The following is an 18,833-nucleotide window of genomic DNA, read 5'->3' as shown; positions in this document are numbered from 1 at the left end:
TCTTTAATAAAGACTCTTAAAATTGCATCCTTGTTGACTGTTTTTTTGTGTGTTTCATACAAGAATCTTTCACCTCCCGAATGTGGGATTCTGGGGTAACATAGATCCCAGTACCTCTTGCTTTTCTTGGGGATTCACAGGCAGAATAGATTCCCAGTACCTCATGCTTGGATTCACAGGCAGAATAGATCCCCAGTACCTCATGCTTGGATTCACAGGCAGAATAGATCCCCAGTACCTCATGCTTGGATTCACAGGCAGAATAGATCCTCAAGCATGGAGCATCTGCCGGAGAGAGGAAGGTCAGGGTCTGATCCCCGGCCACCTAATACCAAATGATGTTAAAAGATGGTACTACTTGTTACCCTTCCTGGAGCTCAGTATTAACAATGATTACTTTTTTTGTTTGTTTGTTTGTTGTTTAACGCCGCACTCAGTGATATTCCTGCTATATGACGGCGGTCTGTAAATAATCAAGTCTGGACCAGAGAATCCAGTGATTAATATCATGAGCATAGATCCACGCAATTGGGATCGATGACATGCATCAACCAAGTCAGCGAGCCTGACCACCCGATCCCGTTAGTCGCCTTTTATGGCATGCATGGGTTGCTGAAAGACCTATTCTACCCCGGAATCTTCATGGATCTAACAATGATTACTAGTGGCATGTGAAAGAATTTAAGATATGTATTGTCAGCAGTGTGCAACAATTCTAACCAGTGTTAAATAAACTACTATTGTTGCTACTGAAGTTATGGTTACTATGAGCTGGTCCCTGTTGACATGGAAGGGAAACTTCTCAACCTGGCCCCATCAGCCAGGTGGCCAAAGGGAGACAACTTCGCTCTTCAAGATATTTCAAACCTTGATCAGTCCTCGATTCAATCTTAGAACTTGACCATAAGATTTATATGATGAGAATGTGGAGCCTTTATCTCTAGGTGTATCACTCCTGTTTTGCATTTCAATGATGTTGTTATAACCCTGTATTAACTATTTGACCTCCTATTTGGTCGTCTGTGGATCAGCAGCCATCCTTTTGTCTTTGATTTAAACATCACTTGGTTATTATTTGCTGTATGGCGTTTTGTTCTCTTTGTGCGCTTAATCACCAGTATGTATTCACATCTCACTACCCTGGTGACACAAGTAATGCAGTCAGGGTACGATCCTGACCCACAACTAAATCATCAGGTATCCGACCATCAATTCCATTTATCTGCCTAAAACATGTATGAAAGAATAGGTTGCTGGATATGCATTCTAACCAGGATTAAGTGTAGAGGAGTAATTATAACATTAGAAGTATTATTAAATAAATAAGTGTTCTATATTTTGACAGCAGTTATTCCACTTCCATCCTTCAACACCTGCAGACACTGACACAGCGTTGTGATAATATGATGGGTACCTTAGTCTTTGGGGGTTAATGCTGCTTGGGAACATTGGGTCAAAGTGGTGCAGGTCATAAACAAACATGGGAGCGGCATATGGCAAGATCAGGCAAGCTGGTAGATCCAAGAACAGCCTCTTCTTTCTCTCACATCGCTAGATCAGGCAAGCTGGTAGATCCAAGAATAGCCTCTTCTTTCTCTCACATCGCTAGATCAGGCAAGCTGGTAGATCCAAGAATAGCCTCTTCTTTCTCTCACATCGCTAGATCAGGCAAGCTGGTAGATCCAAGAACACAGCCTCTCTTTTGTTTTTACATAGCTAAATCAGGTCGGCTGGTAGAACAAAAACAACCACAGCCTCTCTCTTGTCCTGACACTGCTAGATCAAAAACAACACAAGCCTTCATCACTTTATATACATCATCTCTTTATTACTTGTAGTTTATATTATGTCTTTCATATGCCCAATTATCGAGTGCTACCTACTATTGCATGAAAGAGAATTTACACAACACAGCAGAAGTACAAGAATATCACATTGGAATTGACAACCAGTGCATATTGTCCTCTTCAGATTCGAGGGAGGCTGTTTTTTACCTACAGTGCCAATGACATCTTCCACATTATACACCATTTTGTGCACAAGGCCGTTGAACAGATGAACTTAATGCTTAACTAATAAGGGGTAACTATGTCAAAAATTCACTGTAACAGGTAGCTTTGCTGGAGGATTGTGACAATAACCTGTTACATTGTTAATAATATCTGATGGAATTATCATAAAGGATTTAAAACATTAAAAATATTTTTGGTGAAATAAATGATAGTTTTGGCATTTTTGCCTTAATATGACACAGACAAAGTAATTGTTACAATGTATCAACCGGCCTTGTCACTCTGATTTCATGTTCTTTGTTTGTATTGTATCTTGAAGCCACAACAGTTTACATCTTACAATCTCATTTCTCAAAGTTGATCAAAAATAGAATTTTCTAATCACATCACAAAAGCAATCTTCCTCTATGTTACTCTCTGGTATCACCCATCACTTAATAACTTAACTAGGACATATAAAGGAGGTATATGCACAATATGCATAAAATAGTAATTTCAACCATTACCGTAAACCGTGATTATTAAAACATCTTGTGATGCAACCAGACTAGAAAAGTAGTTGTTTGGAAAACATCACCACTGAACACTGTAAAACAAACCTTACTTTTACAGATTCCTACAACATCTTATAAATTATTTCATTGTTTATAATAACCATAACAAATATATTCATGATACCATAGTTAAATTGATATTTTGCTATGATTTATTTTTGAAATGTTTTGTACATCAAAATTGACATTTAATCTCACTGTTATGAAACTGGGTTATTGAAGGACTGCAAGTACATACTCAGGTGAACACATGACTATAGAAAGAAGAAGTAATTGACTGTACTATGTTAGCAGACATAAGTATTCATATCACAAGAGATTACATAATTACTTCTCAAATGCAAGATTCAAACAATGTGCAGAGGTCTACAGTAACAAAATAAAGGGAAACAACTCTCACCTAGCCTCATCCTCACAACTGAGGCTACATTATCTGTAGGTGACAAATACTTCACTACTACCAACAGAAGTTAATACATGAGTAACATGAATAATAAGATCAAAACAATTTGGATAGATAGTGATTCATGACCAGAATGTGACGCATTTGGAAATGAAATCATCAGTATTAAGCTGTGGTATACACCTCCAGTGCTACAGACCTGGACCTGATGGTGGTGTTTTCAATATGAAGCTCCATCTGCATCAACATGGACCACAATGTCATCGTCACACAAACTGATCCTAGCAACACTGACATTATAAACAGATTGGTGGTATTTGGGGGAAGTTTGAGATGTGGTTTCCAGAAATAATGGAACAACTGTTAGTGAGTGGTGAATTAGGCTTGAAGCCGACCAGTTATTTCACTCCTATCAATGTCAGCTTAACTTGGAGGAGAGCCCAAAGTGATACAGGTTGTAGACATTCAACACTTTGATGAAACCAAGGAGTGGCTATGGAGCTGACAAACCAAGCATCACAATCAAGGATCGTTACTGAGATGGAATTTAAAATGGCTAATGGGCAAAAGTCTGCACAACAAATGACAGCCTAAGATTACTGGGCCTCTCATACTTCGAATGGCTATAAGAGCAAGAGTACATAGTAATATCCATTAATCACAACTACCACTTTGTGAGAAGCTCTACCTGATAACATTATCAAACAGTTCACCTTAGGACTGCCAAGTGTAGGGGCAACATGAACATGAACACCCAAATAACAAACAGCTTTTCTGTCACTGGTATGCCATGACAATGATTATGTATTAAAGATTAAAACTGAGTGAATTGGGTTTAATGCCGATTTAAACAGTATCCAGTTTTATCACCATGTGACAGCTTAATGTGTGAGGAAAGCCCAAAGTGATGCAGGTCTCAGACGTTTACCACTTTGGTGAAACCCACGAGCACGGGTATGGTGCTGACAAACCTAGAATCATAATAGGGGCGAACCTGGATTCGAAACCACAATCATAGATTTCTGGCGTGTTCAAAGGACGTAACTCTGCACAGTGAATTGCAGCACCTCAGATGATTGGACACCCTGTGCCCCCTCACGTTTATATATTTCAGACTTCATGTCATCTTCCAGTGGGAAGAACTGGCATTAAACAATTTCCAAGTGGGCTTGTGATCCTGCACACTGGCATGATTACTAGTCCTGGGTGACTGTAGAATAAGTGCCCTCACATGTTCCCCTTAAACAAACACCTTGTGATTTTGTTGCCAGTAAAGATTACTGGATGTCCTTTTAACAAAAATATTCATGAAAAGTTGACTGACAATAAATACTAAAGCGTCAGAGATCATTATAAACTTCTAAGCAGCATGTTCATCGTGATAAAGGTAAAATATCTATTTCAATAGAACCATCTTGGGCACACAGATATACTACTCAAAAGAAGTTAAAGAACACCCTATTCATTAATATAACTTGTTATTCTGTCATGCCATGAAACATGTAACATGAAGAATTGGGTGTTCTTTAGCTTCTTTAAAGTAGTATATTTTTTAAAATCCAAATTGTTTCATTTTTGTCCAATTTAGATATCATCAGTGTCATGACTACATGTATTTGCCCCTTCTCTCACTGATCATTCTGAAAGTTCACCTCTATGAAATATGTGATGGACACTGTACAATTTACATAGATTAAAACTAAGCATGTGCCTGTCTAGTGGGTTGCGTAAGGTAAGCGTCACAATAAGCTATATACAACTGCTATACATTGCTCAGTCCCCAATAATAAATATGAAACAATACATAATGATCTTGAGCATAACAAAAACAAACTTTACACTATAGCACAATTGGGTTGTCTACCAACCCTGCACTCAGCAGAGGTAAACAACGTTGTATCTACACACACAACAACCACTGACCCGACAAACACACAAACTTAGGAACAGAAGATGGAGAGGAGGCTACTGCTTCATCCTAGAGTAATGAACAATTTGTAACTTCTCCAGAGCAGGGTCTTCAAAGTACTACAAATATATTTCAACTGATAAACATGACATTTAAGTTTGTTCTGAGTTTTAGGCTAACCCAAGAATAAACACACTGGACCTGTCTTTCAGAAAAATAAATAAAACCAACTAATTATCAATTATCATGGACTGAAGAGTAGCGGAATCATCCCTTTAGGTTTATTTATTCAATAACATAGATACTCCAGTATTTTCGGTTCACAGAAAATTCATAACTGATTTTCATGCTATATTAAAAATTAATGTCATTTTGAACAATCATCAGGAATATAACAAAATATAAATAAATCAAATGATAAGCATTATGGTTACTGAAATGAAAATGCTCATGACCATCACTCAAGCAATCTCACCTTTCAAATTAGAATTCATAATTTGTGAGATATTGATGTATAAACTTCAAGTGTATGTTATAGACTTAGGTTACCTGTGTCCATGTCTGACAACAGTAAGAGATAGATGAACATAAAGAGAAGTGACATCAGTCCTCACACATCCGATCAGCTGCAAGCATTCAAAGAACTGACCAATCAGCTACAACATCAACTTGTAACAGCTGGCAAATGAGCTCCATTCAAACTGGTACTGACCAATCAGATTGCAGTTATGAACATAGCAAATTACCCAGCTTGAATACTTGAATGATCTCTGATTGGCTGGAACAAACTGGTGTAAGAGCCAATAGGATGTGTGAAGACGTTGATGATGCTGGGGTCACATCCTGTGATGGTGATGATGACGTGGAGGATGAACGCTGTCGGCAACTGTCAGCTATTGATATCGACACTGCATCGTGCGTACTGCTGTATGCATACAAGCAGTGGACAGTTGGCGCTGGAATGACTGAATTGAAGGCAGAACCAATGCTTGTTAAGATGCCAGCCTGGCTTGTTAACTAGCAGGCGCAGCCCTCTTTGTTGGGGGTCTGATCCGTATTGAGGGCGTTGCGTGGTGTGGCTGGCTTATGCTGTACTCCGGACTCAGCCGCATTCAGGTCCAGGCTGAAATAATCACAATCATTACTATGGCTGTACTGCTACACAGTGTTTCAATATCACGTGTCCCTTGAGAGAAAGGTAATAATACAGATCGTTATGAAACATGTCATGTGAGGGGAATCATATTCCCTCAGCAAATAGGGGACTCACCAAAATACTGGAGTGAGTGAGTGAGTGAGTGAGTGAGTGAGTGAGTGAGCGAGAGGTTTTACTCCGCTTTTAGCAATATTCCAGCAATATCGAGGAGAGAGGACACCAGAAATGGGCTTCACGCATTGTACCCATCTCGGGTATGGAAGCTTGGTCTCCAGCGAGCAAACGCCTGAACCACAAAGCTACCCCACCGTTCCCACGAATCATGTTAGGGAGCAGTTCAAAAGTTGATGTCGTATATAAATCTTAAATATTCCTTAACTTTTGGGATGGAGTGGGACATGGTTTAACAGGTCTGTAGCTTTCCATCCAACAAAATCAATCACCATATAACAACTCTGTTTGTCACATTTTATTCCTTGAATGGCATTTCCATCTCAGGCAGAGAATTGCTAAATCATTGCGAGGTAGGATTCGTTCGAAGTATTACATCCTAAAAGTGTCTTTCATTTGAACAGTATTTCAGTTATATCACAGTGTTATATCAGTTGGATGTTGGTGGAAAGCCCAAAGTGACGAAGGTCTTAAACATTACTACTTTCAACGAGCACGGGTATCAATAGTGCCCTAGACGCAATATCTCTTTCACTTGGACCATTCAGGTTTAATGTCAAGAAGTTATTTTGGTCATATAACTTTTCATACTGCTAGGTGATAAACTTGCAAGACAACTAATTGATCATGTTTCTGGAAGTGATTATATGTAGATCCTTTTAAAATATATCTTAAAGCAAATCAAAGTTGTAACGTATAGTGGGAGAGGATGAGAGAGACAAAGGACTCACCTGCCATCTTGTATATTCTGGTAGATTTTCTTTGCTGTGTCTAAGAAAGCGTCCTCTACATTCTCTCCACTGGAAGGCAAGCAATATTCTCAATATAATACAGAATGCAAGACTTTAAGAGTTTTATCACTTGAAACCACCAGTGTCAGTAAAATTGTAGCATGAATGAATAGGTCACGTGACTTGAAGATCAAGTAATGTAAAATCCATATTCTGTTAATATAACAAGGACATCCTTGAGTTTTCATGCATTCTTAATGTAAGGACCCCTTTATTATAAGGGTTATGACAATGAAACCTCAAATTTCATTTGTAAATTCTAACAATGTGAATACTAACGTTTTAGCACTGCACTCAAGAAACATCAAGCCATTTTCTTCTGCAAACTGTTTGGCTTCCTCGTATGTAACGTCTCGCTGGGCTTCAAGGTCGCACTTGTTACCGATCAGGAAAATAACCTACAACAGCACATGTACTTTATGTACACCTCTCAAAATGCAACCTGCCATTAAAATAAGCACTAATATTTCACAAACTGGTTTGGGATTGGTGAAATGGCCCCAATAGGAACAATGAATAACTCCCTTTTTGAAGCAGTTACATTTTGACCCCTCTAACCATAATTCAAACCCTTTCCCAACAGGTGTTTTCAAACAAAAACAAGAAATCATGCTGTTTTCCTTTCAACCCCCCCAACCCTGACAAGAATGACATATGATAAAACTTCAAATCCCCTTGACAAGCAAGTGTGGTTATTTCCCTTGTTGTGTTATAATATTTTGAGAAATGTGACAATTTGTTCCTGCCATGAAGAGGCAGGCTGCCCTCTGTCTGGACAAGGAGAACTATGAAAGTAGTTACTGTGTTTGGGTTGGTGAGGTTTCTGGCGTCCGTCAACCAACTGCTCAGGTGGTTGTAGGTGCTCCTCCTGAAACATACAACACTCTCTTGCACATACGGCCTTACACAGGATGCAAGCTAACTGGAACTCATAACCAGCAAATCTTGTAGGCTAAGGGAAGTAACTCTTCTCAGTGAATTACAGAACTTACATCACTGGGCAATGGTCGATGGTTGGGATATGACGATCTTGCTTTGAATAAAGGACAACAACTCTACCTGGTGATGTCGTAGACCATGAGTGCCCCGGCCGCCCCCCTGTAGTAGCTGCGAGTGACTGCTCGGAACCTCTCCTGCCCGGCCGTGTCCCAGATCTGCAGCTTGATCTTCTGGCCAGCAACCTCAATAATTCTGACAACAATATGGTTCACATAGATCAACACCAGTATGACAATGTTCTGCAACAATTTGAATTAAGGAATATTAATTTAATTGACCAAATTTCATACTTTCAGTACAATATCAAAATAACAAACCTGCTATTTGCTACTGCTGACACACATACATAGATTTACCAGTGCTGTGATAGATACAGGGTTACATAAATACCAATAACCAACTTAAATTGTTTGTAATTTAGGTGATAATGAAATGTGGATGTAATTTTCAAGTCATCTTTGGGTCATTTGGATCTGCTGGCCTTTTAAAAAACTGAACAATTATAACAAACTTAAAACAAAGGTCAACAAATGGGGTCTGTACCAAAGACTCTAGAGCCTACCAGCCCTGAATGTCTTTTTGAGTAATTTCTGTAACACTTAGAGTGAATGTATGGACTAGAACCATTTGCTCTTGCTATATAGGAAGACATTTTCTAGACTTGGACTTGAAACTAAAGTCACAAACTGCAAAAATGACAATGACCAACAATACTCTCTGAATATGATTCATGCATCAAGGTTTAGTAAAATCTAAATATTTTTTACATTTGTATACTTATCCTGCATTACTCCTTAATGCATTTACTGCTTTCTTTTGACAGTAAAATGAAGCTGCATGAGGTCAAGCTGAAAAGAAATTATTCCAATCTGTTGTGCGGCAGACCCACCACACGGCAACCATGATAATGCTGATGTCACGTATCTGCATCTTGATCGTAACATCTCAAGACACCCTGGGGAGGCAACTCTGCGACTGGTGGGCCACTTAAGACATAGTAATGCAGGATAAGTATACAAATGTAAAAAACATTTAGATTTTACAAAATGTTCAACTTATCCTGCAATACTCCTTGATGTATCTGACGGAAATGGAGACGGGCATACAGTGTTCCCTTGCACTTCAATTTGAAAGGCCTGCTCTGGACTCCGAAGAAATGTCGTTTGGGGTTGGCAAGACATGGTGGAGGCGACCACTCGGATCTTGCGGAGGACATGCTTACCGAGCCAATGCTCATAGCATAGAGACCTTCCTATCTGTCGTGCGAAACACTGATAGCTCTGGACAACTGGAAAATTTCAATGGTGTGCTTGGATTGGTGACAACCAGGGGGTCAGAACTGTGTACACCTCTGATGCCTTCCAAGGCCATGGCCCTCAGGTAATGACTTACAAAGACTGTGTTGGATCTCCAGGAACATCCTGCGCGGGAACTTCAGGCAAGAACTGAGGGGACACTGAAGTGGGAAATTGTCCTTCCTAAAGTAGAGGACCCTTGAATGCCGGTGATAAAAATAATATCGTAAATTCTTCATCCAATGCCAAGACCAGATCCTTCAGCATTGAATACAGCGGAATGGAGGTAGGCTAGGACCAAATTAGTGCTTCGTTTATCCATGCCCAGGCCAAGTGATGGAGTAGCGACGGTCAAACAGTCAAGAATCAAGTAAGGGACTTGGTTACGACTGAGATGAGTGTCCTTCTCAGGGGAAGATTCGCTGTACTGGCACAAAAGGACCTTCGGATGAGTCCGAGTGGAAGCCATATGATCTGCACACATTATTAGAGGCACTACGCAGGACGGGTCCATGTTGGGCGCCTGTAACGGCTGAGGCTGCACCTGCTGGAAGGGCATCTATGTAGATGGGAAACCCGGTGGCAGATCGAATCCCTGACGCACTGGTGCTAAAGCAGGTGATGTGCAGATTCTGAAGGCAGCACAGATGTAGGGATCAACTGAGGCGCCATCGACTGCTGGAACATGGACTGAGTAAATGTCTGCATCCAGGACAGATCAATGTGTGATGCCTGAGGCGGCGCTTGCAGATGGATAACCAGTTAGAGGTCCGAATCCCTGAGGCGTCAGCACCAGAGGAGGCGATATGCAACTGCTCAGAGGTGCTGACAATAGGTGATGAGCTTGGGTAGCTGTCATCTAGGAGGGGTGGCACCTGGGTGGTTATGGAAGTGTAGATAGGTGCTGTGCCTGTGTAGTCGTTGGTGCCTAAAGAGGTTCAGGCGTCATCGGAGCCTGAGGAGAAGGTAAATGCTCTGTCGTTGGCACGTGAAGAGATGAAGGAGAGGTCACGCCCATCAATTAAGGTGACAGTATTCTTCGATACCCCCTGGTACTTCTTGAAAGGCTGTAGGAGAGAAGGAAGAGCAGAGGCTGCACTTAGCAGCTAATGCACATGGTAGCGATGCAATCTAAACACAAGGGGTGAGGATCCCTGCCAAATTTGCTATCGTGGCACTTAATACAACAGGGTATAAATCTGCACTTTAAGCAGTTTAATATCCACAACTAAAATAGGTTCATACAATATAAAAGGAATTACCAAGCAATAAGCAAAAATAAATGACATGAGACCGTGACCACATGGAAAAATCAAAATGAGAATATTTGGAACAATATATGTGATATTTACTGTGACTAATAGCCATTTTCAAGCGCAATATATTAATTCAATGGCACAAATACATGGTAAGAAATGAAGTCACAAGCCATAGGAAGTAGAATATAAAACAACGCAAAGGATGTCAGTAGACAGCTTAAACAAGGTCAAAAATGACTTGTAAGTCAGTAATGTACAGATATGTTACATCAGCACTTCCGTGGTTACGTGGGTGCTGTGGTTGGTCTGCCTCACAACAGGTTGGAACAACTTTTTTTTCAGCTGGACCTCACACAGCTTCGTTTTCCTGTAAAAAAATCAGTAAATGCATCAAAGAGTAATGTAGGATAAGTAAAGATATATATGATAATATTGCAATTTCCACTTGGGACGGTACATTCCAGAGCATCTACTATCACCCATACCTTGTTCCAAACTCCACTCCTATTGTATGAGGACAGTCTGCCATAACTGAAAAAAAACAACACAAGTTGATCACAAATATGAACTGCGCATTTTAGGGTAGTGATAAATAATTCCTGATTGCATTTCTGAATGCCCATATTTCAGTGAAGATTATTTATGCAAAGGACATTCATCCCAGAGTACAACATGCAGAGAGTTGTTTCCCCAATGAGCCCGTCACTGGTACTTAATCATACATAAATCGCACATAAGTCCCTCACTGACTTTAATACTGGTGGTACCTACATTTCTTTTCTGTGAACTGATGGAGCAAGCAGGATTTGCCAACACCCATGTCACCAATGATGATGTATTTGAAAATATAACTGTAGTTGTACGGGCCGGCGGCCATCTTGACTACTGGTATAACCTGGAAGAAAAGACAGTGTTACCATGTCACATGATATTTAACTTACACAGGGACTCAAGACTAGACTACCTTTATGTCAATCAATGGGTAACAGAATATATCAATGACATCGAAGTTTATTTGCATGAGGTGAGGTGAGGTGAGGTGAAATGGGGTTTAGCCTCGCGTCCAAGATTATTGCACTTATATAGCGACATACATGGACGTGTGTGTGTTTGTGTGGCTGCTTGTACTAGTCCAGACTGATGCCGATTTATGGTGCTAGCTCACTGAGATACCATGCCGCAGTTTAACATGAATACCCCACTCAGACACAGCATACTGACTCCAAGCTGACCAGTCCTTGTTTTAGCCCCTTAATGCCGAGTGCCATACAGGGTAACAACAAGTACCATCTTTTAACGTCTTTTGGTATGACGCGGCCGGGGATCGAATCCCCGCTCTGCTCTCTAGGCGGACTCTCCCATTAGACCACAGAGGCGGTCCACAACATGCATGAGATACTATGGACCTTATCCAAGATATCTGCACTGACATAACCATAGCATGCATTTCTCAGGATCATTTGGGACTCTACACCAATTTGCTGATAGTGTTTCAGATTGGTCCATATTTATGCCACATGAAGATTGTTTTCCAAACTATCAAAATATCAAACTAATTATCATATGAAGTGAGAAAATGAAGAAACTGTGCAGTATGAAATGTCAAAACTATACAGAAATTCGCCATTCGGTTTTTCAATGGTTGCCATATTTCTGTATTGTTCTCTACAATTCACCAGTATGACATTATATCATGTATATTGGGTCAATGACCAAATGTCTAGGGTACTGTGTTCCACAGAGCAAAAAGTCTTAACACTATGATTATCATAAATCTATAACTATGATAACATACAGAAGTAACAAGAGACAAAGCACTGAGATCTCTGTGAGAAACAGGGCCTGGTACATGAACAGATTGAATCTATGGTCCAAAATGTCCATCAGTGCATGTTGTCAGACCATCTGACTGAGCAGGTGATTGATTTCATATTAGCGAAACATTTGCAAATGTAGTAAAAAAATATCAATACAGAACAAAACATTTTATGTACCATTACCAACAAGATTAGCATTGATGCATCAGTGACTTATTACAGTCAACTGATAATTGATCTAAACTGAGGCCTGACATATCTAATCAATGAATTAACACAGAAAATGTTTTTGAGATTGACAATTGCTGACAGTAACTAAATAAACAAGACGCTATTGTACATGTTGTCCTTCTACCTCTATATAGTATAAACACACAGAACTGATGTATGCAATAATAGTGTACTGAGATCACTGCATTTCAATCATTCAAGCAACTAACTTTGAGTGAGTAAGTGAGTGACTATGGTTTTACTCTTGGCAATATTCCTGCAATACCATGACGGGGGGACATCAGAAATCGAATCTGGGTCTTTGGAGTGACAAGCAAAGAGTGAGTGAGTTGTGGGGAATGGAACCTGGGTCTTTGACGTGATGAGCAAACGAAAAAACCACTACGCTACCCCACTACCCTTCAACTGACTTTTAAGAATGACAGTGTCTGTATTTCTGCAGAGTAACTTACCTAATATGATATAGAAAGATGAATAAATTCTTCAAGCAATCAACACAGCATGTGCAAGTTGAGGCAAATGGAGGACCTGATTTTACCCTTCTGAAATATAAAGAAAATACATTTTATCGTTATATTGAGCATCTTATTGTACAGAGTTAGTGATTGAAATGAGTGGGAGTCTTGGGTCCTTGAGGTCCTTATGGTATTTAATCTAGGGGCCCCCCTAAATCTTGAACTTTTAACCTTAGGGTTAGCCCTTGGATTTTCATGCTTAGTTTTGAATACTGCAGTTATCATGTCTATTTCAGGGTACTACAAGACTTCTTAACATAAATCAGCCCATCTTAACCTTGTTGTAACACATGGCTCCCTGTTTGTCATCACGGCCATAGTGTCTGCTATTACCAGCCTGCCTCAGTTCTTCAGACTGGGATCATTGTCATTGCAGGAATTTATCTATGATTCCAAACAAAGTGTCCTTGGCAGGCAATTTGAGAACAAAATATTATTCCATTATTCTTTTAAAGATATTTCATCTTCCTGTGGCAAGTGCGTTAACTGACAATGAAAGTCCAGTTTCCACCTTGCCAAATTAGGCTGGAATTTTATGTCCCTTCTATTGACCAATCAGACACCACCTCTCATATCACTTGTGTGTTCTTCAAACAAAATGGCAGCACCCGGTCATGATGATCTGATCAATAGTCAAGATCTCTTATGTAATAAAACAGGTCTTACCTCGACTAGTGCATCAAATCACTTGACCACCTAGATCAGAAACATGAACAGATTTGGAAAATATCTACTGATGCCCAGTTGACCCTTTGCAAATCTTGCAGTCAACGGAAATCTGCATGTTGAAATCCATGCTGTTTACGAACTGGACGTCTAGTCTGTTACCAAATTTTTATTGGACTATGCACTGGTTTTGGTAACTGTCAACCATGGTCAACCGTGTGAGTGTTCAGCTAAACTTGTCAATGATCGTATCATGTATACTACTGAACATGCTGGAAAAAACAACACAATTATCATACATGTGCTGTGTAGAGCATAACATATGCAGACAGTGAATTTTGATTATTTTTCCCCAAGCAATGACATTACCTTCAGCACAAAACACCAGAAAAGGGATGTCAAAACAAATGTGCAATGATGTATGAACAATAATCCTTTATTATAACACTATCTGGTCATAAGTATGCACTGTTTATGTGGCTTTATACTTGTAATCTATTATATTAATTTTATTCAAAATTTCATTCATTATAGTTCCAATTGTGTGAATTGATTGGCAGATCGCACCAACTCAGTTATTTACAGTTACCAAGATCAGCTTACTGCTATTGATCCAGAAAATGAACCATAGTTGTCAGAGAATACATGATATATATCATAAATGCCACATACTTTGACAGTCATATTAGTTGTTGTTTGATTTTCATGTGTCAACATTGTTTTCATGATTGTGAACATGGTGAAAACCTAAAACAGTGATTCATCAAACTATTCCATAAGTCACAAGTGCTATGTATATGATTATTTAAAAAAGAGAGAGTAAAAACAGCACTGAAAATAACAAGATGTCAATAGTGATGTTTTATCACAATTTTCATTGACCAAGTTTGTTATCTCATGTTCATTCCCCTGTAATAATATGATGTAAATCTTAACTACGCCCCATATATGAAATACCACATTACACACAAGAAAATATGGTATGCAAATACCTTTAACATGTTTAAGACATACAAATACTTAATGAAAGTACTGAATAAATACAAATAAAGCTGGATACAAATAGATACATTGCTTTGTCATTTGCCAAAAGCCTAACTTTCTATATTCCATCAACAAAAAAAACAACTTATTCACAACTGGGGCAGAGTGTGTGCCTAGAAATATTCAGTAACATCTGCAATTAACAAAACTGCATAATGACATCAAATGCTTTTGCTGTTTCATTTAATGTCTAATACCAGTCAGCAACACTTATGCAACGCCACGACAACCTGCGAATAGTTAGAGAATAGACCAGATAAAACAGTGATTGATATAATCAGCAACGCCCCATGCTGTTGAGGTATGATAAGACAAGTTCAGACAACCAAGTCACAGAGAATGACCACACGATCCATTAAGTCACCTTTTAGGCCAACATTAGGGACCTATTCTACCCTAGACTTCCCATGGGGAGTAAGTGTTATGATGTGAGCCTGTTAATGAGGTGGTAATCATATCAAATAAGCCCATGTAATATGTGTAATAAGAACAGTGCTCAGACAATCACTGTAATTGGTCATTCTGAAAGGAAAGATGAAACATCCCTTCTGTATCATATGTACACTAACAACAATGTGTCTAATTAGCATCCCACAATGGTTCTGTGCTCATTCCAACCTGTGTCAACATGGTCAATGGTTCTTAGCTTTTCGCAAATATGTCAAAATTACAACACCATCCTGTCGATACAACAGAAAATTGGTATTAAATCAAACATGTTAGATACAATAGGGGTAGACACTATTGGTCATTTCCAACAAGTCCTAGGCTCATTTCACTTATAATTTTCAGACTGGATGCTTATGTCAAATTACCAGATATGGGTGATAAAACAACTAGTCACTAGCATGCTTACTCTTATCGCTGGACACAGGGTTGGGCTTATTAAAACCATAGACAAGAAGACTTTGTTGTCAGAAATCAAGCAGTAGAAAGCAGACTTAGTTTAAATGTAAACTGTTTCAATGATAGTAACATACCTTTTTCTACACTGCTGTGCTGACTGTGAAAAGAACTGTAATATGCACAAGATAATACAGATTGGCATGTAAATTTTCGGGCTTAGCACCAGACGCTTATAACATGTTTATGGATTACTTACAGGTCAGTCTAGAAGTTGGTCAGGTGTGCTTAATGGAGCAGGGCGCTTATATTAACGATGATTATGGTAGGTCAGTTTTAGAGGTGAGGCAAACAAAAGAGAATTCATTAGCCCTGTACATAGACATCAAACTGTGACAGTTTCAATAGCAGTTGTTTGCCAGTTTGCATGGGAGTATCACATTGGCATGGCCTCCCAAACTGCACTTTTGAAACCTGCTGTTTTTTGTTAACCAAACTAACTTACAAAGCATTCCTTTGAGTCTTTGTAATTTTTTTATGATTCTGTTAGAGGTGAAATGATCTTATAAGGTATTCTACTGGTTCAACATTAATTTGTTTCATGATTATCATGTCAGCATGGTCAATGGAGAGGAAATGGGTTTGACAACAAATATGATGAAAACATTTGAACACAGTAAGTTAACTCATAACACAAATAATGATTAATCTTTCAAACATGTATCAATGGTGATTTAATTATGAATCAGCATGTATAAGCATGACAGATGAAGGTACTTTATCTGGCAGACTTCAACAATATGCAAAAGACATTCTGACATGTATACATAAGCATAAATCTCTTTGAACATGTTGCAGATCATTTTATTCGAAAGGGAAAAATATTACAAGCTTATTGCAGTTGAAGCCAATAATGGGCAATATGTTATTATTCTTTAAGCAATAGCTCAGAAAGACAAGACTTTTTGGCATTTGCCAAATAGAAACTTTTGTTTTGTTTTGTAAATGGAATCTCTAACAGTCAGGGGCAATAGCCACTGATGTCTGGAGATTGTCCAGTAAAAATATTTGAGGCCTTTGAGACTACATCAAACAGTGTTTGGATTGTGATTTACAGTACATTTATTATTTTACTTAGATAACTATGGTGAAGATGGATAAGGAAGAGGCAGAAAATACAATTCTAAACATTTCATGGACTTGCCTAGTTCATAAGACAGGAAGCATTAACTTGCAGGTCTACACAGGTCATTTCTATCCATACACATACAAAATAACTCATATCAATTATCATTATAAACTGAGTGTATATACATATTGAGATTCATTTTCAACTAAATGTATCAAGACAACTGACACTTAGTAACACACAGCTGTCATTCCAACAAGGTCAAGGGAGATAAGGCTGTATACTACAGCTAGATTTTAATTGCAGCAAGGGCAACACCCCCTAACGTGTGAAACAGTAGACTCATCAAGAAACGGCACTGGGCCCCTAAAGAATAAAACCAATAATATATTTTTAACAGTGTAAATAACATAAAGTGTTGTATTGTAATAAATGTGAAAGAGATCAAAGTTCCATGTTACCATTGGACTTCCATTCTAATTATGCTTGTGACTCACGAGATCTGCCGAAGCAGACGCCACGCTATTTCCATCGTGTCACAAAACAAACAGTTGTCTAAAACATTTCAATCAGGGTCATCAAAATGATACTCGATCGTTTACTCGTATATCCCTTCATCCCAACTCGGACACATATAAACGTAATATAAATCCAGAGAGTAGACAGCTCAGTATGTGTACTTACTGAAACTTTACTTCCTATTTACATCAACAAACACGAATTTTGCACCACCTCTCCATCTCCCTTGCCCAAATACAAGGGCACAAACCAAATGATTAAGTGTTATACCACCCACCCGCAAGTCTTATATGTCGGTATACATTCTAACAGTGTCATTCCATTGGGTAAACTTACGTAAAATGGAGAAAAAAGACAAGTAATGCTTCAGTTTCGATCTCTCTTTCCTTAAGATATCACAAAATGGCGTCGGGCAATGTTTTCGATGGGTTTACCATGCCATCTAGCGGCAGACAACTCAAGGGAAGTAACTCTGTCAGGTAGTGCATTTCTAATGCGCAGGAGCCTGTTCCACACTTTAACATAGGCTAACGATAGTCATAGTACGAAGATCGCTTTGTGGGACAGGACCAGCTGGTTAACTGCTAAATCAGTAACAATCAAATCAGTAAATCGTCTCATGTGAATTGAAATGAAGAAATAATAAGGGACATGAATATGCGATTCGAAAGCTGGCCATAGCTTTGCTTTTCAAAACAAAGTAGATCTTTCACACATTATTCCATTCTCAAGCTCCATTTCTGTGTATATGCTCGGTCGGTATGTCAGAAGATTTACAGAGCCTTAACCCCAAAAAGAGATAAATACTTTTTAGCTTCAAATGCAGTTGGACAACACTAATCCATTGACATTACCTCACAACAGATTTATCTAAGAAACGTATCGACGTGTACACACACACACACACACACACACACCTGATAATATTTCACCTGAGCATTGCTTATTTTATCGTGTGTGTATGTGAAAGTCAATGTGCAGAATTACTACAATTTTTACTTAGGCAATTTATTAAACGCCTTAATGTACAGTTATTTTACAAATTGACTGAAAAACCTGTTCATTTATTTTATCATGCAAACACATTCCAAATATGTTGATGTTCAATTTCACCACCCAGTGACTGAAAATGATAGGATTTAAAGAAAAGGAAAGTCAAAGTACATTTCTTTATTTTTGGGCTTCTACTATAGTGATGTTTTAAGCCCATTTGAATGTCTTAATAATTTTTAGTCAATCTGTTGAATAAATGGACAGATTTTTCAGTCAATTTGTAAAATGACTGAAATATTTAGACATTTTATAAATTGCCTGAGTGAATCATATTTTACACATTGACTTAACATATACACGCCTACAAACGAAAAGGTTTATGAAAACAGCAACTTAGTGTTGTCTGTCTTGCATCGAAGAACATCCCAATCAAGACGTAGAGGAACAAGAATGATTTTGTTCGATGCTGCAGCAAATGAATGAAAACATAATTCAAATATCGTAATTGCAATCGACCAAAGTTATAT

The 18,833-nt window shown here is 38.7% G+C and overlaps 1 protein-coding gene across 1 annotated transcript; it reads right to left on the bottom strand.

The window, feature by feature from the left end:
* Positions 1 to 1,810: 1,810 nt before the first annotated feature.
* On the bottom strand, positions 1,811 to 17,751 carry LOC139459564 (ras-related protein Rab-14). Its single transcript, XM_071241115.1, has 9 exons — positions 17,650 to 17,751; positions 13,050 to 13,139; positions 11,321 to 11,444; positions 11,035 to 11,080; positions 8,056 to 8,187; positions 7,798 to 7,864; positions 7,276 to 7,394; positions 6,937 to 7,005; positions 1,811 to 6,001 (listed from the first exon to the last, which is right to left on the bottom strand). The coding sequence occupies exons 3-9, from the start codon at positions 11,424 to 11,426 to the stop codon at positions 5,896 to 5,898; spliced, it is 645 nt and encodes a 214-aa protein (XP_071097216.1). The 5' UTR covers positions 11,427 to 11,444; positions 13,050 to 13,139; positions 17,650 to 17,751; the 3' UTR covers positions 1,811 to 5,895.
* Between the last annotated feature and the right edge of the window lie 1,082 nt (positions 17,752 to 18,833).

Source organism: Haliotis cracherodii, unplaced genomic scaffold, assembly GCF_022045235.1.
Source record: "Haliotis cracherodii isolate W230 unplaced genomic scaffold, xgHalCrac1.p SCAF_13, whole genome shotgun sequence".
NCBI lineage: Eukaryota > Metazoa > Mollusca > Gastropoda > Lepetellida > Haliotidae > Haliotis > Haliotis cracherodii.
The sequence above is the reverse complement of the archived record's forward strand: the minus strand, read 5'-3'. Positions and strand labels throughout refer to the sequence as shown.

What these genes read in the sequence shown, in the direction of transcription:
- LOC139459564 (XM_071241115.1), bottom strand. Translation starts at nt 11,426, where the DNA reads ATGGCCGCCGGCCCGTACAACTACAGTTATATTTTCAAATACATCATC. An exon ending in TCAGTTCACAGAAAAGAAAT is followed by an intron (nt 11,081 to 11,320) that starts GTAGGTACCACC and finishes GTTTTTTTTCAG; the next exon opens with TTATGGCAGACTGTCCTCAT. An exon ending in GGAGTGGAGTTTGGAACAAG is followed by an intron (nt 8,188 to 11,034) that starts GTATGGGTGATA and finishes TATTGTTGTCAG; the next exon opens with AATTATTGAGGTTGCTGGCC.